Consider the following 26,147-nt stretch of genomic DNA (forward strand, 5'->3'; position numbering starts at 1 on the left):
AACACAGTAGCGTTCTCTTTAGAGGCAGGAATTCGTAAATTGCAATAAAGCGCTATAGAAACAGTTCAACACTTTCAGAAGGAAAGATTTATTACTAAAAGGTCAAACGGGTGCAATAAAAATATTTACAGAAAAGATGTAACTAAGATATATAAATATACAGAGACCAACGACACAGCAAAGAGATATCAGAGAGAGGTGAAAGGGTTAAGGTACTTGCCAAAGTCCTGGGTTAGCAGATCCAAGTTTCAGAGCAAAAGGGCACGGGTCTCCCCAGGTGGTATTGATGTTAAAATGAGAGACGTATTCAACTTAACTCTCTTAGGCCTGACAGCCCAATTTGTAGTTACCCAGCAAGGGTGTCTCTGACGTCAAGGACCAATACCCCGTGTAGGGTGTGGAGGTCTGGGTGTCGACCTAAACTAGAGCCAAAATCTGGTGTAGTTCATATTTGGGCTCATAACTTTTCCTATGCACAAGTGACATTCCACCCGTGGGTAGATTATTATGCAGACACGTCTGAGGATTGATTAGAGATGAAATATGTAATTCTATACTGAACGGTTCACAAGATCTACTTTTCTGCTTTCCTATGTATTCGAGACAAGGCAAGTGACCCATCAAATTGTTCGTCTTTTATTAGCCAATCTGACGATATGTCTGTTTTTTATGTAAGTCTCTTGTATTCCAAGATATGAGACATAGGGGAAAAATGGATTTGAAAAGTGTTTATCTGATTCTGTCACATATGCTGAGTTAGGTTTATTAGGTTGGAATCTCTTTTAACTCCTGGGAAAGCTTGCCTTATCTCTTACGAGGTGTTACAATTTGCAGGTTTTATGGACAGGGAGGCCCCGGCTCCCTTGGGGGGCTTTATAGCTCCTATGACCCTTCTGTGACACACACACTGGCCAAATGTCACTGGGACTCTCAGAAAGGGAGGGGGGAAGAATGACGGAGAAATATATTTGTCAGGATGGTTAATCCCTTTGCCAAGATGGAGGTTGAAGCCAAAATGGTTGAACCGCGTCCATCTCTGGGTATACGCTGTTACACTGACCTCTGCCTGGACAGTGCTGATTGGCCCTGTGCTGATCACATGCACTCTCCCAAGGAAAAAAAAACCCTCTCTAGCAATGCACACAAAACTGAGCATGTGCATGTGGCTACGGATATAGTTTGTCTTATCAGGAGATAAGATGTGGACATTTGAACAAGAGGAGGGGCAGAGAAGACAGGATCAAACAGCATTTTTACACAATGCAGAGGATTAACCCCTTAGGTTCCACAGTGAGTATAACAAGCATGCTTTACTGCATATACAGACTGATTTTACTGTTGTGGGTTTAGTAACACTTTAAGTATCCCTCCCACCATACTCACCTTATTACATTGGGAATTTCTAACCAACAGGGAAAGGGAATTTGCTCTCTGTTCCTGAAAACTGATAACAGCAAATACTACACTCAATTTCAGCCAAAAAGCTGAGAAGAAAGACAGTACCATGTACTTATTTATTACAGGAATTTTTTTTCAATTTCCCCCAAAGCCTTGAAAAATCTCTGTCTGGCTACCCCTGAGGAGAAATCTCCATGTGGAGGCACTTTCACACCACTATCACTTCCAGACTTCTCATGTGCAGAGCTCTGACTTACTGAGCATGAGCAGTGGGCTTCTACTAAGCACGGCCACCATCTTTGCTGTGGGCAAATTGCCAGAAAGTGATCAGGCCAGAGCCCAGCTATCACCCGAGATTCAGGTGCCGTAGGGCTGTGAAATCCGGGACAGCACAAAGCCGTGTACTGCAGAATGCTGTATGTACAGAAAGGAGGATACATGAACGGGCGATTCCATGATGTGCCTGTGTGAGTCAGTGCGGCTGCCGTAGTCGGAGCGGAGCTTGGTCACCATGGTAACGGGGCGCCGCTTGTGTTGACAAGCAACGTGAAACTCCCGGGAGAGAGCGGAGAGCCTTCCTCACCATCATGCCGGAGGTGGCAGCGGCCCCGGTCTTGGGGACCCCCCGGCCGGTCAATGGCAAGAAGAGCGGCGGGCGGCCTGTGGTGAGGCTGGTGGTGACCGATCCCGAGCTGGGGGAGCGAGAGGTAATACCGACTACCGTATACACACCGAGCTGAAGGAGGAAATACCCAATGTCGTATATACTGGATGTGAGGGGCAGAGATAGTCCCAGCCAGGCCTGGAACTACAAGTCCCAGCAGGACATGTCCTTCATTATATATATATATTACACCCAGGGACTGATCATTCAAGCACTCGTGCACCGCCCGAGGGCCCGGGGTCAGTAGGGGGCCTCCTGAAATGCCCCTGGTACCTTTTTCATAGGCTTTTTTCAGTTTGGGCAAGGACACAGGGGCCCCATGATCCCCTATTGCCCGGGGGCCCCATGAGTTGTCAGTCCGCCCCTGATTACACCCACCCCTGTATGACCACCCACCTAATATTGGGTGTTTTCCCCCCAACAGCCCTGACCCCTCTGGACATGGACATCACTACACCTCTGAAGGTATTGTATATGCTGTGGTATTTGACACCGAGCCATCAGTAGCAGATCCTTCAGGTCCGGTACAGACTTGTTTTTTCACCACATTATTAAGTGTTCTTGTATGGCGACCACTTACTGTTATCTCACATATATGTTCTTATTATTATAGCCAAATTTACCACCCTAACGCCTCCCACAGTTTTTACACTACATAGACAGTAATATACCGAAACGTGCGGATTGTTCCCGATTGGTGTGCTATTACTTTGTGGAACGTTTCGCCGAATGGTTCACGAAATATCGGCGTTTTTGTGGTGAAATTGGTCCCATAGGAATGAATGGCGGAATGTTCAAAACTAGAGTGGGAGCTGACAAAAGCTAGAGTGTGAGCTGAAAAATCAGGACATGATTTCCAAACTGCCATCACTCCCTCATTTTCAAGCCCACCTACACAAATCGTATATCAAACGTTCAGCTGTCCTTGCTGCCACTAAAAATGTCCACGGCTATGCCATAGTCATGATAGTTTTCACAATATGACCATTTGTTTGCAACTCACGCCGCCCATTGACATTCATTGAAACTCCACTGTAGCCACCTCAAATTTGAAGGGCAATTTCTAAACTGCGACTGTGCCTTCATTTTTAATATTTCAGAGACATACTTTGCATCAAAAGAGAATAACAGTTGGATAGCACACACCCCCTATACTCTAATAGATGGCAAAACAAGTCAGCCTATACAATCCTTCACCCTGAAGGAACAATAACTATATAATGCAGCAGACTTAAATAAATAAATGATGGTGAAAACTGAAAGTCCAAAAATAATCCAACAACATGTGAAAGGAGATCCAAATAGCTTAGATTCCAGAGGGGTTGATGATGGATTCCAGATATTCCTCATATACCTCAAATAAAACAAAACCTAAAGATAGTGTATTATCTTAGGATAACATAAGTATGCCACTCGTGCTACATGCAAAATAAACAAGTGCCACAGCAATCGTGAACATACAACTAAATAAAATGAACCCACTGCACACGGTAAGGTAAAAAATGCATAATTACCCCAAGGTAAACATAACCAGCATTGAATCCATATGTGGGATGGAGCTTCATCAAAATGCCATATGCTTCTCTGGATACTCTTCCACAGACCTCATAGACAGATCAGGGGTCAGTATTATGATCAAGTAAAAACACAATTTATTGTATCAACTTACATAGAAGAAGGCTGAAATCGGCATCCATAATGGGAGAAATAAAGACTACAATCGGCGTCCACATAGAAAAAGGAAAGTCTCAAAGCCACCTCCATTAGTGGTAAATGGAAGTCCTCAGGGATAGGAACAAGAGGTGGGTTTTCAGGGTGCTCCTAAAGGTGAGGAGGGTAGGTGACAGTCTGATGGATTGGGGTAGTGAGTTCCAGAGGATGGGGGAAGTCCTGGAGAAGTCCTGCAGTCGGGCATGGGAGGTGGAGATCAGGGAGCTAGAAAGTAGGAGGTCTTGTGAGGAGCGAAGAGTACGGGTTGAGTGGTATTTGGGTATCGGGTTGGTGAGGTAGTTTGGGAACTTTAACCACATGCCACCCAGCCACTGTAGAAATACGGCGGCAGGGCAGCACGGCTGGGCAAAAAAACGTGTGTTTTGAAAACAGGTAGGGGGCCCGCGCGAGGCGCGCCGCCACCCTACCTGTCCCGTTGATCACAGCCGCGGATGTCAGTCGCCGGGTCACAGCCGGTCGTTACCAGCTATGTCCCGGCGATCTGCGGCAATCGCTGACAGAGAGCACAGCTGCAGTAGCTGTGCTTTCTGTCAGTTCCCTGACAGCTCCAGGACACGCTGATCCAGACAGAAGAGTTTCTCTCTCCCGATCAGCGGTGTTCCCTGCAGTAGACACCCCCGCCCCCTAGTAAAACACTCCCCTCACACAGTTAACCCTTTCCCTGAATATTAAACTTAACCCCTTCCTCCCCAGTGCCATTAGTACAGTGTCAGTGTTTTTTTTTTGCACTGATCACTGTATTGGTGTCACTGGGGATGTCAGTGACCCCAAGTCAGTACCCCCCAATGTCAGAATATCCACCGAAGTTCCACCATAAGTCGCTGATCGCTGCCATAAGTCACTGATCGCTGCCATAAGTCGCTGATCGCCGCCATTATTAGTATAAAAATCCCAGTATCTTTCCCGCCATTTGTAAACGCTATAACTTTCACGTAAACCAATTAATTTACACGTATTGGGTTTTTTTTTAGCAAAGACATGTCGCAGAATGCATTTTGGCAGAAATGTATGACTAAATTTGATTTTTAAATTTTTTTTTACTGGACATGTTTTATAGCAAAAAGTCCAAAATATTGTTTTTTTTCCTCAAAATTGTCAGCCTTTTTTTTATAGCGCAAAAAATAAAAACCGCACAAGCGATCAAATACCACCGAAAGAAAGCTCAATTTGTGGGAAAAAAAAGGATGTAAATTTCATTTATGAAACGCACAATTGTCCGTTAAACTAGTGCAGTGCTGTATAGCAAAAAAATGGCGTAAATTGCAGTATCTATACCATAGTTTGTAGACGCTATAACTTTCACACAAAGCAATGAATATACACTTATTGGGATTTTTTTCTTACAAAAACATGGAGCAGAATACATTTTGGCCTAAATTTATAACCAACTTTGAGTTTACTATATATTTTTTATAGCTGAAAGTAAAAAATATTGTTTTTCTTCAACATTTTTGGCCTTTTTTTGTTTATAGTGTGAAAAATAAAAAGCGCACAAGTGATCAAATACCACCGAAAGAAAGCTCTATTTGTGTGAAAAAAAGGACATAAATTTCGTTTGGGTGCAGCATTGCATGACCGCGCAATTATCAGTTGAATTAGTGCAGCGCCGAGTAGCAAAAAGAGGCCTGGTCATTAAGGGGGGTAAATCCTCTGGAGGTCAAGTGGTTAATAGCATCCCAGTCTTAGTCCGTAGGGTTCAATATTGAGTTGGCCCCGCCCTTTGCAGCTATAACAGCTTCAACTCTTCTGGGAAGGCTGTCCACAAGGTTTAGGAGGGTATCTATGGGAAGGTTTGACCATTCTTCCAGAAGCACATTTGTGAGGTCAGGCACTGATGTCGGGGGAGGAGGCCTGGCTCACAGTCTCCACTCTAATTCATCCCAAAGGTGTTCTATTGGGTTGAGGTCAGGACTCTGTGCAGGCCAGTTCAGTTCCTCCACCCCAAACTCTCTCATCCATGTCTTTATGGACCTTGCTTTGTGCACTGGTGTGCAGTCATGTTGGAACAGGAAGGGGCCATCCCCAAACTGTTCCCACAAAGTTGGGAGCATGAAATTGCCCAAAATGTCTTGGTATGCTGAGTTCACTGGAACTAAGGGGCCAACCCCAACCCCTGAAAAACAACCCCACACCATAATCCCCCCTCCACCAAACATTACACTTTGCACAATGCAGTCGGGCAATTACCATTCTCATGGCAACCGCCAAATCCAAACACATCCATCTGATTGGCAGATAGAGAAGCGTGATTCATCGCTCCAGAGAACATGTCTCCACTACTCTAGAGTCCAGTGGCAGCGTGCTTTACACCACTGCATCTGACGCTTTGTATTGCACTTGTTGATGCAAGGCTTGGATGCAGCTGCTCAGCCATGGAAACCCATTCCATGAAGCTCTATACACACTGCTGTTCTAATCTGAAGGCCACACCAAGTTTGGTGGTCCTTAGCTATTGACTCTGCAGACAGTTAGCGACTTCTGCGCACTGTGCGCTTCAGCATTCATTGACCCCGCTCTGTCATGTTACGTGGCCTACCAATTGGTGGCTGAGTTGCTGTTGTTCCCAGTTGCTTCCACTTTGTTATAATACCACTAACAGTTGACCGTGGAATATTTAGTAGCCAGGAAATGTCACGGATGAATTTATTGCACTGGTGGCAACTTCTCACAGTTTGATGCTTGAATTCCTGAGAGTGACCCATTCTTTCGCAAATGTTTGTAGAAGCAGTCTGCATGCCTAGGTGCTTGATTTTATACCCCTGTGGGCATGGAGGGGATTGGAACACCTGAATCCAATGATTTGGAGGCAATCTCTGAATCCAATGATTTGGAGGGGTGTCCCAATACTTTTGGCAATATAGTGTATCTCCAGTTCAATCGTCCTGACCCAGTGCCAAAGCAAGTGCCAGGTGCTCTGCACCAGTGAGGATTCCAATCTTGTGTCGGTCCAGCACAGCAGCCCCTGTCCATACGATCTCTCCTCTCCCCCTCACACAGTGGGAGGAAGATAACGCTACGGTAGAGCTGCTCCACCTCTCAGCTGTCTCCCCAAACTCCGACTCCCACACGTCCTGGGTTGCAGCGGCTCCCACCGGTAAGGAGAGTTAATTGGGGTCTTTAGGGGCAGGGGGAGGGGACTCTGACCTAATTACTTCTGTAAGGGAGATCTAAAGCAGGTCTCTACGGAGTGGAGTTTGGGGGTGCTAGGGACTAAAGGGGGGTCTTGAAGGGGGGACTGCTGATCTAATGATTGGTGACCAACCATTAGATCAGCAGTCAGCACTCCCCATTACTGTATCAACCTCCCCATAAGGGGGTGCTGTAATAAGGGAACTCTGATCTAATGGGGGTCTCTATGGGGGCCCCTGTATCATGAAGGAGGGGTGACAATTAATGTTTCCACTTGTCCAAGATTCACCCAGACAGTCCAGGTTGTGAGTAATGTGTTCAGGTTTCAGTCCACTGTCTCTTTGCTGGATTGGGCAGTCTCTTTGCGGGCTGTGTGGGTCTGTTTCTTTTGCTGGATTGCGATGTCTCTTTGCTTAATACATGGGTCTGTCTCTGTGCTAGATTGGGATGTTTCTTTGCTGAATATATGGGGATGTCTGCTGGCTTGGGATGTCTCTTTGCTGGCTATATGGGTCTGTCTTTTTGCTGGATTGGGATATCTCTTTGCTTAATGTATTGGGATGTCACCTTGCTGTATATATGGAAATGTCTCTTTGTGTAACGGGTCTGTCTCTTTGCTGTATTGGGATGTCTTTTTTGTTGAATATATGGGGCTGTGTCTTTGCTGGATTGAGATGTCACTTTCCTTGACTGGGGTGTCTCCTTGCTGAATATATGGGTCTGTCTCTTTGCTGGATTGGGATGTCTCTTTGCTGAATATTTGGGGCTGTCTCTTTGCTGGATTAGACTGTCTCTTTGCTGAATATGTGTTTTTTTTTCTTTTTTAATATATGGGGTTGTCTCTTTGCTAGATTGGGATGTCTTTTTGCTGTATATATGGGGCTGTCTCTTTGCTGAATATATGGGGATATCTTTTTTCTATATTGATCTGTCTCTTTGCTTGATTGGGATGGATCTGTGCTGAATATATGAGGCTGTCTCTTTGCTGGATTGGGATGTCTCTTTGCTGAATATTTGGGGCTGTCTCTGCTGGATTGGACTGACTCTTTGCTTAATATATGGGGATGTCTCTTTGCTGGATTTAGCTTTCTCTTTGAATATGTGAGGTTGTTTCTTTGCTGGGTCAGGATGTCTCTTTGCTGAATATATGCTGCTTTCTCTTTGCTGGATTTGGATGTCTTTTTCCTGAATATATGGGGCTGTCTCTTTGATGAATATATTGGGCTGTCTCGTTGCTGAATATATGGGGATGCCTCTTTGCTGAATATACGGGGCTGTCTTTTTTGCTGGATTGGCATGTCTCTTTGCTGGATTGGGGTGTCTCTTTGCTGAATATATGGAGCTGTCTCTTTGCTGGATTGGGCATTCTCTTTGCTGAATATGTAGGTCTGTCTCTTTGCTGGATTGGGATGTCTATTTGCTGAATATATGGGCTTTCTCTTTGCTGAATATATGGGGCTGTCTCATTGCTAGATTGGGGTGTCTTTGCTGAATATGGGACTGTCTCTTTGCTGAATATATGGGGCTATCTCTTTGCTGGATTGGGATATCTCTGTGCTAGATATTTGGGGTTGTCTCTTTGCTGGATTGGGATGTCTCTTTGCTGAATATATGGGGCTGTCTCTTTGAATATATGGGGATGTTTGTTTGCTGGATTGGGCTGTCTCTTTGATGAATAAATGGGGATGCCTCTTTACTGGATTTGGATGTCTCCTTGCTGAATATATAGGACTGTCTCTTTGAATATATGGGGATGTTAGTTTGCTGGATTGGGCTGTCTCTTTGATGAATATATAATGTCTCTTTACTGGATTTGGATGTCTCTTTGCTGAATATATAGGACTGTCTCTTTGCCGAATATATGGGGATGTCTGTTTGCTGGATTGGGCTGTCACTTTGATGAATATATGGTGATGTGTCTTTACTGGATTGGGCTGTCTCTTTGCTGAATATATGGGGATGTCTCTTTGCTGCTCTTTGGCCAAAATATAATTTCATACTGGTAAATCTTGAAAGCACTTATGACTTGGAATACAATTTTCATATATTAAGTTGTAAGAGTGTTAAAATAAAAGTGGGTGCACTGAAGGACTCGGTGGAATGGCAAGTGGGCTGACTCGGTGGGACAGCCAGTGGGCAGGCCCTGTGGAATGTTGGTCGTCAGGCCCGGGGGAGGCAAGCAAGGCCTCAAGCTGTGTAGGGGGCCCCAAAATGTCTGATGGCTGCCCTGGATGAATGTTTAATTGGAGGTGTGCTAGGCTTGCCTGAAGAGATGAGTTTTTATGGATCGCCTAAAGGCAGCCAGAGTAGAGGATAGCTGGACAGATTGAGGTAGAGACTTCTAAAGGATGGAAGCGCCTCTGGCAAAGTCCTGGAGACAAGCATGGGAGGAGACAAGGGAACTTGACAGCAGAAGATCATGAGAGGAGCAGAGAGGACAGTTTGGGTGATACTGGAAAAATAACCCTAACTAATGAAAAAAATGGGGCTTTGGAGGCACCATACCACAAAATGAAATATTCAAAAAAGTAACAGAATATAGCTTATTAATAAAATTCAAACCACAGTTGTGGTGTTGAGGGTTAAACAGACAAAACGTTCATCTTGAAAAGCACAATGTGCTAATAACAAACACAATCAATATAAACCATTACAAGATATGTTCTTGAGCAATATAAATGTCATGATAACTGTGATTGTTCCAAGTTAATACTTTGCTAGTTTCTCCAACGCGTTTCGCGGGGCACAGCCCGCTTCTTCAGGGAGACAAAATCTGTGATTCTAGAATTATACAAAAATGGACAAAAAAGTATAATTGAATATATAGCATGTTTAGAAATATAATGATAGATCTAACAAATGCCCTATCAGCATATTACCCATTGATGACATCATGGACTTTATGGGAGGCCAGTGGAAAAACATGAACAATGGATCCCACAAGGAAGGGAAGGAAAGGATCACTCAATTAGAAGGATGGTTATCCGCCAGTTGGGAAAAGTTACAAATCCATAATAGGAAGAAAAATCATCAAAACATAAAAATGTTTAAATGTCCCAGAGCATTACAAGCTACACCCCTACTCCCCAAACGAGTTGTATATTAAAGCTCTGAAATTGAAACAAGAGAAAAAAATATTCAAAACATATACTATCCATAAGAGGGACTAGCAACTTCATGCCAAGTTATATAGTCAAATTCTCAAGTTAATTATTACAAAACACTATAATTTAAAAAGATCCAACCTTTCTCCTGAAAAAAAGAGAGGAGAGGTGGGAAAACATAGCAACTTGGATCTGTTTAGGAGCGTCAGTTAAGTACATACCGTATCCAAACAGTGCTTATATCGTCAAGACAGCCCCAAATAGAAGAAGTCTATATGGCATCTATCAGAAAGTGACCCCTTTATCTGATAGTAACTGCACTGCCAGTCTTCTCAAAAATGTAGCAATGAAATGAAACTCTCAGCTTCCAAGCTGGGTGATATTTGAAGGCAAGATTGGTGATTTAGCTCAGGGCAGAGTTGTGAATAGCTTTGTATGTTGTTAGTATTTTGAATTTAATTCGCTGGGCAATCGGAAGCCACATCCCACAGCTACTTGATTGGATTGAGATCTGGAAAATCTGGAGGCCAAGTCAACACCGTAAACCCATTGTTGCATTCCTAAAAGCAGTCCTGAACCATTTTTGCAGTGTGGCAGGGTGCATTATCTGGCTGAAAGAGGGCCCTGCTATCAGGGAATACTGTTTCCATGAATGGTGTACTAGGTCACCAGCAATGTCTAGGTAGGTGGTATATGTCAAGTAACATCCAATGGCAGGAACCCAATTTCCCAGCAAAACATTTCCTAAAGCATCACACTGCCTTCTTCCCATACTGCATCCTGGTGACTTCTCTTCTCCAGGTAAGTGACGCACATGCACCTGATGTAATAGAAAATGTGATTCATCAGACCAAGCCACCTTCTTCCATTGCTCTGTGGTGCAGTTCTGATGCTCATGTGCCCATTGTAGGTACATTTGGCGATGGACACAGGTCAGCATGGGCACCGTAACCAGTCTGCGGCTACGCAGTCCCATACATAGGAAACTGATGCACCGTGTGTTCTAACACCTTTCTATGGGAACCAGCATGAAAATTAAAAGTCAGCAGCTACAAAAAACGTAGCTACTGACTTTAAGGGAACAGACACTTACCTGTCTCCGGATTTAGCAGTGTGTTCACCCGAGGGGGCGTCTTCTGTCCATGGTGCCAGTATCTTAGCTGTGGGCACCTGGCTGTGACAGTTTGCAGCTTCAGAGTCGGGTGCTCACTGCGCCTTGTGATTGGTCCCCCAGTCAAAAACAGGTACCCACTCCCCCCTCTCCCAAAAATATTGCCAGTTGTGAAAGAGGAAGGGGGGAGGCCTTAAAGCGGAACTTCCCCTTATGGGTGAAGTTCTGCTTTAATCACTTGCCTACCTGGCACTTTCACCCCCTTCCTGCCCAGGCCAATTTTCAGCTTTCAGTGCTGTTGCACTTTGAATGACAATTGTGCGGTCATGCAACACTGTACCCATATGAACTTTTAATCATTTTTTTGAGACAGATAGAGCTTTCTTTTGGTGGTATTTAATCACCTTTGGGTTTTTATTTTTTGATATACAAACCAAAAACAAAAGAAAATGTTGAAAAAAAAAGTTTTTTTCTTAGTTTCTGTTATAAAATCTTGTAAATGAGTAATTTTTCTCCTTCACTGATGTGCACTAATGAGGCTGCAGTGATGGGCACTGATAGATTGCACTGATGGGCACTGATGAGGAGGCAATGGTAGGTGGCACTGATGGGCATTGACAAGCATCACTGGTGGGCATTCACAGACATCACTGATGGGCACTGAAAGGCAGTACTCATATATGGCACTGATAGGCAGCACTGACAGGTGGCACTGACTGGCACTGTTAGGTGACACTGACTGGAACTGTTAGGTGGCACTGGCAGGCACTGATAGGCGGCACTGATAGTTGGCACTGAAAGGCAGCTCAGATGGGCACTGATATGTGGCACTGATGTGCACTGGTAGGCACTGATATGTGGGATTGATGTGCACTGATAGGCACTGATAGGTGGCATTAATGGGCAATGACAGGTGGCATTGATGGACACTGACAGGTGGCACTGATGGGGCTATATACTGATCATCAGGGCACTGATCATCAATGCCCTGATGATCAGTGTAGATGTCCCCTCTGAGGAATGCTGATTACGGGCTCTCCTCAGGAGCTGTCAGGGTGACATTTACATGTGATCAGCTGTGATTGGACACAGCTGATCACATGACAGAGCCAAAGTCATCGTCTCTTTCCGCTGATCGGTGATCCGCTGTGGCCTAGGGACACAGCGCACCACCGATCGCCGCTCTGTGCACCCCTGGAAGCATGCACTTGCAGTTAGAGTGGGAGGACATCATATGATGTCCTCCCAGAACGAGAGAACCGCCTTGCGCCCGTCATTTCCTTATATGGCGGGCGGGAGGTGGTTAAAGTGTAACTAAAGACACAACTTTTTTTTTCTATTTTGAATAGAGCAAGGGAGGGTTAAAACCCCTGTGACTTTTTTTTTTTCCTGTCATCTGTGTACCACTGGGGAGATTTTCCTTCCTGTCTCATAGCCAAAACAGGAAGCAAGAAGAAATCCCTACAAAGTGAGGGAATCCCTGGTTGTCACAAGAACTAATGTCCCCAAAGGAAGATTTTCCCTCTGTTTCTGACCCAGGGACAACCCAAAATTTGGGATTTTACTTTCACTGCTAATGGTGAACAGGACAAAGAGAGACAAGGAATCCCCCTAACGGGGGCACAGACAGCTCTACTATATCTCCACTCTGTCCAAATCTAGAACAAACAAAAAAAATTTAACCTTTAGTTATAGTTTACCTTTTTCAGTAATTTGAGCTACAGTAGCTCTTCCATTGGATTGGACTGCACAGGACTGCCTTCGCTTCAAGGCTGCATCAGTGTGGCTTGGCTGCCCATGACCCTGTCACTAGTTTTCCTTCTTTGGACTACTTTTGGTCAGTCCTGACCACTGCAGACTGGGGACATCCTACATGAGCTGCTGTTTTGGAATTGTTTTCTAGCCATAACAATTTGGCCCTTGTCAAAGTCGCTCAAATCCTTACGTTTGCCCATTTTTTGTGCTTGCGACACATCAACTTCAGGGACAACATGTTCACTTGCTGCCTAATATATCCCACCCACTTTCAGGTGCCATTGTAGCAAGATAATCAATATTATTCACTTTACCTGCCAGTGGTCATAATGTTATGGCTGATCAGTGTATATATCTTCTCTGTCCATCGCAGAGGTGAAGGGGAGTCTCTGGTTTCTTACCACTGAATATCTCTATTCTCTCTACTCTTGGTCTTCTTATTCTCAATTCCTGTGCAATACTGGACCAGATTCCCAAGAGCATTTCCTTCCAGCTCAGTCTATTTGTATTGGGTCACAATGTTGGGAACTTCAGCATATTTAAAACAGAAATATTAATTTCTAAGTAAAACCCGAAACAAACACTGTCTCAATTTGGTCCAAAACGTGTGGGTAAGTTATGTATAAAACTAGGCCCAACAGATTTCGCCCACAAAGGGCTTCCTCAGGGGTGCCGTAGGGGTTATGTTCTATGAGTTTACGTCTGTGACGTTCAAGCCTATTCAGGAACTCGCCAACCAACTTAGAGAACGTATGTCTATCCAGATGTGGGGATCAACCCTCATCAATCCTCATCAACCTCAACATCAACCACTAACTTCTGAAGCAGCCCTGAGGAGCCTAAGAGGACATTTACAATGGTGTTGTCAAAGGGATTTCCAGACCCTCAGAACCCCACTACATCAAACAAGTCCAAGGTCCAAAGTTTTAAATCATTCATATTCAGATCCTCGGTATACAGCCATGCTGAAAATAATTGTGTGGGTCGGGCTCTAAGCAGTGGATGTTAACAGCTGGGGATGGGGGGGGGAGGGGGGCTAAACACAGAATTTTACCTTAATACAGAAAATGCATTAAAGTGTTACTAAACCCAGGACCCTGCATTCACTATATCCGGTCTTCTATAGTACACAGAACATGAAAGTGCAATTAGTTTAGTAAATATAAACTGCTAAATACCTTTTATCATCAGCAGTATGTAGCAGTCTTGTGACTTCTATCAGTATCTGACCAAGCACTGGTTAATCTTGTAGGAGGTGTTTTTATTCTTCTCTGACTGTCCTATGAGGCTGCATAGCCCCTGACCCTCTGTCTGGGCAGCACTGATTGGCCCTGTGCCGATCACATGCACCCTCCCCCAAAAACAAAAACAAAACACCTAGCAATACACACCAAACTGAGCATGTGCAGACTTGCCACTGCTTCTCTAATTATGGAAGATGGATTGGTGACATGAAAATGAAGGGGAGGATCAGAGAAGACAGTATCGAGCATCCTTTTTACAAAATGCAGATGATTAACGCCTCAGGTTCTACAGTGAGTATAACAAGCATGCTTTACTGCATATACAGAATGATTTTACTGTTGTGGGCTAAATCAATGGGTTCAGGATTTGCTGCGTTTTCCGCACCACATTAGTGTGAACCAGGTCTCAACCTTTACAATCACAGGTAGTGAGAAGGCTCAATCCAACGACAAATAAACAAAACCAGCACTCAAATCCTCATGCAGACCAAAAGAAATTTCAGGATGCCAAACGAAGAGGTGCTGCCCTTCAAAGATCGGGAAATCTGGACACTAGTGAACAAAAGCAGACAAGGGCGCACTCTCATCGTGCATTAACGTGGTACACCACGTATTTATTGTGTAAAAAAATGATGAAATATACTCACAAACCAATGGAAATAAAAAACAGGTTGAGTGGTCCGCAAAAACAGTCAGTGCAATATTGTGTCCTTAATCAGGATAAACTGACGCGTTTCGGGAGACAAGCCCCCTTCCTCAGCTGTACGGTGCCTCCTCACTAAGTGTCCTCTGAAAGGTGATCCGAGTGTGGATTGGCTTCAAGAGGAGCAGCAGTCCCTGCCACACATGTCAATGAGCCCTAATGGTCAATGACAATGGTCACAGGGCAAATAGAAAAGTGAATATCTCCAGTGGGTACACAGATGAACCCCTCGCTGCTTCAACCAAAATTAAAAGATACAATATAAGCTGTCCACATACTGCCCCGAACTACATCTCTGACCTAATATCCAATTACCACCCAGCACGCACACTCCGCTCCTCACAAGACCTCCTTCTCTCTAGTTCCCTGGACTCCTCCTCCCATGCCCGCCTCCAGGACTTCTCCAGGGTGTCACCCATACTCTGGAACTCCCTGCCCCAACCCATCAGATTATCACCTACTCTCCTCTCCTTTAGGTGCACCCTGAAAACCCATCTCTTCAGGGAAGCCTACCCCACCCCCTGCTAACTTGCCGACCTCCTCCACTCTTCCTACCACTCCATCCCCCACAGCTATCTCCTCCTGTGCCACCATCCCCTCCCTCCTAGATTGTAAGCTCCAAAGAGCAGGGCCCTCGATCCCCTCATGTTTTGCATTGTATTAGTATTGTTCTGTCACATGTTCTGTCCCCCTTTGTAATGTACAGCGCTGAGCGAACTATTGGCGCTTTATAAATACTGTATAATAATAATAATATACAGTAAAGGCACAGTTGTCCTTAATGTTCTAGGAATGATTCACAAAAAAAATACTTTTTTTTTTTTTTTTTTTACTTTGTACCAGTGAACCCAGGCAGGGCAGCTTTCCACATCCCAGTAGCTCCGTCTCTGCTTTCCTCCCTGACTACTGGAATTTGATAACCTTTTTTATGAAAAATATAGACTCTTTTTATTTCTGCAAGATTTTTACATCAGCCCAATTTTCTCTTCGAAGGAACAACAAAGGTGTAGATGTCTTTGATCTCTTGCGGATGCATTAGCCGGTATAAAGCTAAATAGCACCTGCCTCTTACCATCACTTAGAGTTCATTTAACCTCCACATTTCATGGGTTGATCCTAATAAGCTCTAATTCTCGGATTGCAGCGTGGGAGTGTTTATAGAATTCCTTTTTATAGTCTTTTCATAAATGCTGCATGCAAGATCTAAGCAGTCCCTGAAAATGTCAAAACGTTAATTGCTGTAATCCTGCCTGGAACAAAGACGATTATTGGTCTGTTAGGAAGGGTCTGTTTCATCTTGACTTAGAAGAACAAAAATTATTTTACCCTGAATATTAAAAGCCTTTTCAGAGCCTCTTTTTTGTGCTTTTGCATACAAGGGAGCACAGACTACTGCGCACAGGTGCTACGAGGGACTTGCAGTAAGTGCCAGAGAGACGTAGGTTGGGCACCAGGGCCAAAAAATGTGTTTAGTGGTTTTAGTAGCTTGCTGTTATCACCCTAACTGGACATAAAGATTTTTCTAATCTTTTTATTTTTAAAGCAAAGCCTTTGGCAGTAAAGGGATAAGGGCTTGTTCTTACACCCAGCAGCCCTTGCTGCTCCTCTAAAAAGCAATTCAATGTAGATCACTTTTTAGAGGTATTTGACAGGCAATGAGGAGGCAATGGAGTTGATTTACTAAAACTGGAGAGTGAAAAACCTGGTGCATGGTAGCCAATCAGCTTCTAACTTCAATTAAGCTTTGACAAAAAATAACCTGGAAGCTGATTGGTTTCTATGCAGAATTGCACCAGATTTTACCCTCTCCAGTTTAAGTAAATGACCCCTTTGTGTCATTTCCTCACTGCCTGTTTAAACCCTGGAAATGCCAACCCACCCTGTCAGAAACTGTATCATTCCCATGGCTGTTTTCCTTTAAGCCCACACTGGTTCACAGTGGTGCATCTTTTCATGTGATTTGACAATTTCAAATTGCATGACAAGTCACACATTATTGTCAGCAATGGAGCCGTTCAAATTGATGCTCAACTTTGCGATTCCGCACCGATTTGAAAAAAAGGTTCCTGTGCTACCTTTTGCAATTTCTGGTGCGACTTGCATGAAGTTGCACATATGTCTGCCAAGTCGCTCTAACATGCGGCTTTGAATTTGTGCAACTTCAACTGAATTTGCACGATTTCAAAGTCAGATCCAGTGTGTACCAGGGCTTAATTCCAATCGGCTGCAGCACTGATCAGTGTGTCCCGAGATTTGATCCATCTATAGGCAGGCTGGATGTACTGAAGTCCATCCATCAATCAACTTCAGTACACCCAGCCTGTTGGATTTTTTTTCATGCGATCACTGCTGATGTCTATAGCCACCAGCAGTAACCATAGTGTTGTGGGGACAGGGAGGGCTCCCTGCTCCCCCCCCCTTTTCCTGGCAGAACACAGTAGTGCTGTGGGAGGCATTCCCCCATTACCACTGACTGTGTTGATGGGGGAATCAAGCAATTGCATAATCTGTGGGCTGCTTAAGATGATCCACTGTGCAGATGTGGTTGAAAACATTGCCTGAGGCCGCAGCTTTCCAATTCTTGTAAGTATACAGTTGGGACGGAGAGGTAGGGGGTCATTTTGATCAAGGGGGCTAAGGAGGATGGATCACTGTAGTTTATCTGAAACCTTAAAATTAGCCCCGTTAAAGTATAACTGAAGGCATAGGGCTTTTTTTATATATATAGATTAGGATAAGTGGGGAAGGATTAGAACCCCTGCCAGGTTTTTTTTTTTTGCTGTCTGTGTCCCCATTACATAGACTCATCCTCTCTGTTTGTCCTGGTGACCATTATCACTGAAAGAAAATCACACATTTAGAATAGGAATAAGGGGGAAATATTCTAATAGTGACACTAATAATAGTTCTGTTGATGCCCAGGGAATTCCTCATATCCTACGCTCCCTCACTCACATCTTCAATCTCTCCCTCTCTACTGGCTCCTTCCCCGCCCCTCTAAAGCATGCACACATCACTACCATACTTAAAAAGCCCTCCCTGGACCCCACCGACCTGGAAAACTTAAGACCTATCTCCCTGCTCCCGTTTACCTCTAAACTCTTAGAACACTTAGTCTACAATCGCCTGAGCTCCCACCTCACTGACAACAACCTTCTTGACCCTTTACAGTCTGGCTTTCGCTCACTACGCTCCACTGAAACTGCCCTACTAAAACTCACTAATGATTTACTAACTGCTAAAACCAATGGCCACTACTCCGTACTCTTACTACTTGACCTCTCTGTGGCTTTTGATACTGTTGACCATCCCCTCCTCCTCAAAAAACTCCACTCTCTTTTCCTTCGAGACTCTGCTCTCTCCTGGCTCTCCTCCTACCTATCGCAGTGCTCCTTCAGCGTTACATATAACTCTATCTCCTCCTCTCCACTCCCTCTTTCTGTAGGGGTCCCTCAAGGTTCTGTCCTTGGACCCCTTCTCTTCTCCATCTACACCTCCTCCCTTGGTCACTTGATAAACTCCCATGGCTTTAAGTACCATCTCTATGCTAATGACACACAAATCTATCTTTTTCCTCACCTCATCACTTCAGTCTCCTCTCGCATTACTAACCTACTAAGCAACATATCAGCATGGATGTCACTCCACTTCCTCAAACTAAATCTTTCCAAAACTGAGCTCTTAGTATTCCCTCCAGCCCGTGCCCCCTCCCGTCTTCTCCATCAAGATCAATAATACAACCATCAGTCCCTCCCCTCATGCCAGGGTACTAGGTGTAATCCTGGTCTCCCATCTGTCCTTTCAGCCCCAAATCCAATCACTGTCCAAATCTTGTAGACTTCACCTCCACAACTTCTCCAAGATACGACCGTTCCTAACCTCGGAAACCACTAAGCAACTTATTCACTCCCTTGTTATCTCTCGCCTTGACTATTGTAACTCCCTCCTCATTGGCCTACCTCATCGCAGGCTATCCCCTCTTCAGTCTATCATGAATGCTGCTGCCAGACTCATCAACCTTCCATATCTGCCATCCCTCTCTGTCAATCCCTCCACTGGCTTCCCAATGTCCAAAGAATACAATTCAAAACATTAACAATAACATATAAAGCCGTTTATAACTCTGCCCCAAATTACATCACCAATCTTGTCTCCAAATATCACCCAAACCGTCCTCTCTGCTCCTCCCACGACCTCCTGCTTTCTAGCTCCCTTATCTCCTCCTCCCATGCTCATCTCCAGGACTTCTCCAGAGCCTCACCCATCCACTGGAACTCTCTACCCCAATCTATCTGACTATCGCCTACTCTGCCCACTTTTAGGTGATCCCTGAAAACCTATCTCTTCAGGGAAGCCTATCCTGCCTTCAGCTAATGAACAAATCTTCTATTTCTCCAATCAGTATCTCCCCACAGTTATTACCTTTTGTACCACCAGCCCCTCCCTCTTAGATTGTAAGCTCCAGGACCAGGGCCCTCCTAACCCTCTTGTATTGTTGCTGTATTGTCTCCCTTTATATTCTAAAGCACTGAGCTATGTATGCTATCCTTCCTTTTTTTGGCTTTTTTTGGCTATGAGACAGAAAGTGAAGGGAAATCTACCCAATCGGACACAAATGGCACGAAAAAATCTGACAGGGGTTTTAACCCCCTTTCATTTTTTCCTAAATGGTGGAAAAAAGATTTGCCTTTAGTACTACTTTAAGACCAGATGGATTTTATAGCTTATTTACATGAATCTGTTTGTTCTTTTTGTTGGTTTTCAGTTGCTTGTTCTATTGCTAACTTTGTCCGCTCAAAAATATATTGTAAAAATCAAACAAATGTACTATTTACTTTGTATAATACATTTGCTGCATCTACAAATATAACAAACGTTATTTTTTAGGCAGTTCCCTTAACACCTATTGATATGAACCGAGTAATGAAATTGTTTGAAGATCCATTCTCTGTAAGTATCTTTCTTCTTGCACCTTTTACCTACTAAAATCTACATATCTGAAACTGACTGTTATAAACATAATTAGGTGGATGACTGGTGTGTAAATTGTGTCTGCAAGTATGAATTATTACTTTTCTGTTTGGTAGGAAAATACAGTAGTATTATCGGACATTGAACCATGCATCTGTTAAGCTAAGTTTAAATGTGTGGTTGGGGGAAGGGGGGGATTGGTAAAAAAAAAAGTGCTGTTGAGCCACATTTTTACTGCCTTCACCTCCCTATCTTCAGTTGCAATAGCAGTGGACGGGAGTATTTACATGCCACAGTTGTGATGCTTTGCTTCGCAACTGCAGCAATAGCTATCCAATGTTGTGATTGATATGCTGCAAGCAGCATGCATTTGTCAAAAATGGGATTAAAACGGGTGGTAAGGAGGCGCCACATCGCGTCCTCACCGCATGTCAGTTACCTCTGAAAAATGATCTGAGCGTGGAGGAGCAGCAGGTTTAGACACACATCTAAATCTAGCCTTACGATGTAAAATACTGTATATTTATATAGCTCAACAGTAGATGTTTCCTGGACAGTAAGGCACCATTCAAATTTCGCGATTTGGAATCGCAGACAGAATCGCCGCGTTTCTGCGCATGATTCCAAGTCGCATGACAATCGTTGCAAAATGCGAGCTGCGCGTTTGGGTGCCATTATCCTTCAATGGCACCCCAAAAGCACTGCTATTCTGCCTCGATTACATAGCTACATAGTTAATTTGGTTGAAAAAAGACACAAGTTTATCCAGTTCAACACACAGAGGAAAAAAAACAGAATCAAAAACAGAAAACTGTGCCTGAAAATCGCGTGAAGCTTGTCGCTCGAAAAGGAGCAGGAGCTTCTTCTTGGGTGACAAACGCGTATAGAGCAGAACATTCAAGTGAATGGGCTGGCCCTATGCCTCATGCTTGGGAATGTTCGTTCTCGGTACGCGGTATGTGAACGGGGCCTAATACCTCCTGACAATGTATTTATGTTTATTGTTTGTTTTGGATATAGTAGGGAAGGGTTACATTTTCTTTCAGATCTTTATGTTTGTCTGTAACCCCTTTGGATAGACTTTTTTGTAAAGTCTTTAACTGACATGTATTTCATATCACACATTTCATGGGAACAAGGTCACTGGGCACAGAGCAGGAACTTTAAGAATGACATACCTGCAGTTTTGGTAATGTAGTACAACACAGATCAGAGCAGGATGTGGTTTTGCCATAATCGTTCTATCAGTAGTGGAATAGGGCAATCGCTGAAGGAGAGGCTTTTGTAGCAGATCACACCAACCCAATGCGGCAGCACCAGTTTAGCACCAGCAACTAATTGCTGGCAACTTTAGTGACTAAGGTCCCTTTCACACGGGGAGGACCCAACAGCAGATCCAATTGCTCAGAAGGGGGTCTGTCTGCTGATCCCCGCTGAGCAAGCAGATTATTATTATACAGGATTTATATAGCGCCAACAGTTTGCTCAGCGCTTTACAATATAACGGGAGCAGGGGCGGACTGACCATTTGGAAACTCGGGCACTGCCCGAGGGCCCGGGGTCAGTAGGGGGCCCCATGAGATGCATACAAAAAAGAAGGGTTTGTGAAAAGGAATTCACAGAAAGCGGCTACATTATGAACAGAATGTGACACTCAGAAAAATTTCCAAAAATTATGCTTTATTACATATAAATATTTGACATATGGGCAATCGCCCTGGTTTACCATCACCTCAGTATGAGACAATACACACAGACAATACACACAGACAGATGCATCTGTTTCTCCATCCAGGCAACAACTGGGGCGTTATTTATATCTAAAAGTCCTAAGAATCAGTCACTTAGATTACAGATGAATGGGCCCCAGCCACATGTGCCGGCATGGGACTGTACTGCATTTCATTTGTGATATCCTTTTTGCTGCCTAACATAGGCTTATGGTTATGCCTCTCTTTTGACGCACACTGTGCTCGCTGCATTGTATACATGTGATATTTCATACCTTTGGTATAATTTTTGGGAATTCCCCTCTATGGGATAGAACCTATATGGTTTTGACACATGTCTTTATATTTATTACATGTGACACTATATACCTATGGTATAATTTCTGTGTACACCTCCTTTGGGAAGTGTTAACCTATGTGCCAGTGCTACAAAGACTTTAGACTTCAGTGGTCATTGTCTTTGCAGTACATCTATCCAGACCGGTCTTGGTGTGATTTTATATGGTTTTAGGTCTGTGTGTATTGTCTCATACTGAGGTGATGGTAAACAAGGGCGATTGCCCATATGTCAAATATTTATATGTAATAAAGCATAATTTTTGGAAATTTTTCTGAGTATCACATTCTGTTCATAATGTAGCCGCTTTCTGTGAATTCCTTTTCACAAACCCTTCTTTTTTGTATGCCTCTTTGGGCTACTGAATGGAAGCCATATATTGGGTGATACAGTAATTTATTTTGTAACCTCCAAAAAAAACTATCTTTGGCCCCATGAGATGCCCCTGGTACCTTTTTCATAGGCTTTTTTGAGTTTGGCCAAGGACACAGGTGCCCCATGATCCCCTATTGCCCGGGGCCCCATGAGTTGTCAGTCCGCCCCTGAACGGGAGACAATACAGCAACAATACAGTTTAATACAAGAGGAATAGGAGGGCCCTGCTCCTTGGAGCTTACAATCTAAGAGGACAGGTCTGTGTCCGATCTGCTTTTGAGAGTGGACACAGCCCGCTGTCCTCTATGGGTGGTTGGATGGAAATGGGCTGCCTGTCCATTTCCATTCAATGAACAGAAGAGGAACGAATCCCCAGATTGGATGTTGGTAGTTTAAACGAACACATCTGTTTACACTCACCTCTCCAAAGAGGAGAATAGAGATTCTGATAGGGTCCGTCTGAAAAATGTGAGGCCTTAAACGGCAGCTTAGAAATCACTATTATGTTATTCGCTGGTATTAGCAATATGTAGCAGCAATTTATATCTGATACAAGACCTCCCCTGTGACATTAGACCAATGCTTTGTTTGATCTTTTTACATATGTGTTTTGTTTCTTCTTTTTTTTTTTTGTTACAGAGAGATTTAGTAGAGAGGCATGTCAGAGTTTTAAGGAAAGTCGCCAGAACATATTGTAATGGTTTTGTATCCTTTTGCATCTTTGTTTATTGTTGTTTCTACTAATACTCTAATCATCAGTATTCTATGCACAGCTGCACCAGATTTTGCACTATCCAGCTTTAGCAATTCAACCCATTGTGTTTCTGCTGTTGTTTTGAGTAAAGGGTTGAATCTGTTTGCTTGCTCCTCAGGCTGTTCTTATTATAGAAAGTTTGATAAATGAGGACCATTGGTTACGATAGTGAGATGAAATATATGAAAATCTAGCTCTTATTCTGGCCATACACATTGCAATCTGATTGGACAACCTCTATACTATTTCTTTGAGAATTACCAACATGTAGTATGTGGGTCAATTTATACGCTGTATTCAGTGTACATTCAGTCAGGCCGGCCCTGGAGAAACTTCCCCGGACTTCCTTTCCCAGGGACATCACTGGCAGTGAGAGCTGGTGTAGTTCACTTAAAGTGATACTAAAAGGTAACAACATTTTTTTTTACCTTAAAGGAGAAGTATGGAAATATTTTTTTCCCCCAAATTATACCTAGCTAGGTGGACGAAGCATCAGCATGTGTCCCCCGCTGGCTCTAAGTGTGAGAACTCCGTGATCACAGACCTGACTTCTCACAGCCGCTCTGAGCAGAGAGCGGTGACTGTCAGTCACCAATGTCTGCTCTGCCCCCCCTGCACTCACTGGAGCGCTGGGCTGTGAAGGGGGAGAGAGCGGCTGGCTCAGGATCTGAGTGGCTTGCTGTGAGGCTGAGCCAGGTGCCGCTTCATACTCCCCAGCCGGTCCAGGCTGGGGAAAGATCCCGACTTTACAGTCGGGATCTTTCCCCAGCCTGGACCGGCTGAGTAAATCAGCGGACTTCAGCCCACTATCAGCTGAGAACGGGTCACAGGAGTGCAGAACAAACTGCACTCCTGTGATCTACAGGAGAAGTACAGCCAAAAGAGCTTTGACTATACTTCTCCTTTAATGCATCCTTGCATTAAGGTAAAAAACATTTTCTATTTCTCGCCCCCCCCCCCCCTTCCCTGTGTGAAGGGGAAGAAAGGGGAGAATAGATCCTTCATTGTGCACAGCTGCATCTCTTCTCCCCTCTCTTCCTCTTCACACAGGACTCAAGCGGCAGCAGGAGTCCTTGGCTCGTGCTGCTGTCAATCACATGAAGTTAGGAGATGGTGGGGGCGGGGCTAAATCCCGCTGTGTAAGCCAATGCAGCGTGGCTCAATAGACACACAGCTCGGGAGTGCGCAGACAACGACATGCTATGGGGACACACTAAGAAGAGGAGGAGCCAAGATCTCTGCCAGGGGACCCGAGAAGAGAAGGATCGGGCCGCTCTGTGTGATACCACTGGACAGAGCAGGTAAGTATAACATGTTTGTTATATTAATATAAGCACTGTGACTGCTTTCCTTATACTGGGTTTGAGTTGAGTCGCTGACCTGGAACAAGCATGCATCCAGCTCCACCTAAATGTAATATTTCAGCCCTGTGACCAATAATGACTTATTGGGAAAACAAATTCCTTCCAGACCCCACAGAGCATTTGGATTAGTTCTCTAGACCAATGTCTTTCTATCCTATTCTTAGTATGTGGTATTGCCCTATGTTGTTTATGTGTTTTCCTTGATGTAAACATTTAATAAAGTTCTTGAAAGATCTTCCACAGATAGTGAAAATTTTAAACATCTGTGCAGCAAGGGCAGGAGACCATACAGAATACATAGATCCCATGTGTGACATTGTGAAGCTGTGCGGGTAAGTAGATGTCTTTAGGTGAACCCATAAAAAGAATTAAAGTTGTTATAAACTCAGCTGGTCTGGATGCTGTTCTAAAGCGCTTTTGCCTATGAAATATGAGAGGCAATATGATCTGGTGAGTTACACTGGACTGGGGTGATTGGTGGTAGTCACTGAACACACCATCGGTGGTACAGTATATGTTTAAAGTGGAAAGAAGACACAGGAGTGGATTTCATGTTTATAAAATGACTTCAAAGTTTCTTGGTACTGAATGCACTGGGCTCTTATGCTTTGATTAAAAACATTTTTTTCACTTTGAGCACAGTGGACTTATATATATATTTTTTCACATTTTTTTTGTTTGTTTATATGTTTTTCATAGCACTACTAATGATTTGGGCACTATATTGTTTGATTACTTTATGATAGTTGTTTTGAGAGGGTTTTAAGTAGCAGCAGTGATTTTGTGGGAGATTTCACATTTTATTTTACTTTGAATTTTTTTTTTACTATCTGAAGTGCAGAGAGGGGGTTTTATATATATATATATATATATATATATATATATATTTGTAAAGTTGTCTGTAATGAGACATAGAAACTTTTTGGCTATGTCGGTGTATTACAGTGTAAGGCTCCATGAACACGCGACGTTTGGAAAACACTTCTGAATGATGGAAACTGACTGCTGGAATACATGGGTTAAAAAAGTCTGTTTAGCTGCGTTTGCATACCACATTTATGCGCGTTTATGAGCGTTTGCATTTAGAAGCGTTTTTTAAAGATAACCTCAGGAGACCTTCCAAAATGCCCAGAATGCACTGCAAACAGTAAAAAATTAACTATCTCAGACATTTTGAGAGAAATAGAGAGAGCAGAAGCAGAGAGAGCAGCTGGTTGTATTCACTATGGATCCCATCATGAGTATAATGCGGCACGTTCTACCAGTTTTTCCTTCACGCAAAACCTGGAACTGACTGCACTGGTGTACTGGGTCCATTTGAATACATGGAAAACACTTTGCAAGTATTTCTGATGATGAAAAAAGGCTCTGGACAGCATTTGGATATGGAACAGTTAAAAAAACGCTTCTAAACGCAAACACTTATAAACGCGGTTAGCCGTGTTTACAAGCGTTTGGTATTTGAAACGCTGATAAAATCTCCTGAACGCAAGCTTGGCGCATTCAAAAAAACAACTGTAAACTCAACTGCCTGTAAACGACTGTAAACTACATAGTGTACATGGACACATAGGAAAACATTAGAGAGAGTTCAGGGGCTGCTAAAAAAAAAAACCGCAGAAAAGCTCCTGAATGTCAGTTTATCAGCTGCAGTGTACATGAGCCCCAAGGAAAAGGCATGAACTGTTGAATTTGTGTAAATTACACAATATTGCATCCAACCAGCAGGAGGCAGCATGTAGAGCTTTCATTTTTAGTATTTTATTTGAGCAGGAAC

General features: G+C 43.7%; 1 protein-coding gene across 2 annotated transcripts in view; it reads left to right on the forward strand.

Moving 5' to 3' along the window:
• The first annotated feature begins 1,686 nt into the window (after positions 1 to 1,686).
• Positions 1,687 to 26,147, forward strand: part of CFAP69 (cilia and flagella associated protein 69) — an 87,133-nt gene continuing 62,672 nt past the window's right edge. The window contains exons 1-4 of one of the 2 annotated variants that reach the window (XM_089666233.1): positions 1,687 to 2,105; positions 19,727 to 19,789; positions 22,892 to 22,957; positions 24,593 to 24,702. In XM_089666233.1, coding sequence (XP_089522359.1) covers positions 1,986 to 2,105; positions 19,727 to 19,789; positions 22,892 to 22,957; positions 24,593 to 24,702 — 359 coding nt within the window. In that variant the 5' untranslated portion in view covers positions 1,687 to 1,985. The remainder of the gene's footprint in view (positions 2,106 to 19,726; positions 19,790 to 22,891; positions 22,958 to 24,592; positions 24,703 to 26,147) is intronic. The other variant, XM_089666232.1, reaches the window with a different exon arrangement.

The sequence above is a fragment of the Staurois parvus genome, unplaced genomic scaffold (genome assembly GCF_062004578.1).
Source record: "Staurois parvus isolate SC_StPar_1 unplaced genomic scaffold, SC_StPar_1.0 ptg000051l, whole genome shotgun sequence".
Lineage (NCBI taxonomy): Eukaryota > Metazoa > Chordata > Amphibia > Anura > Ranidae > Staurois > Staurois parvus.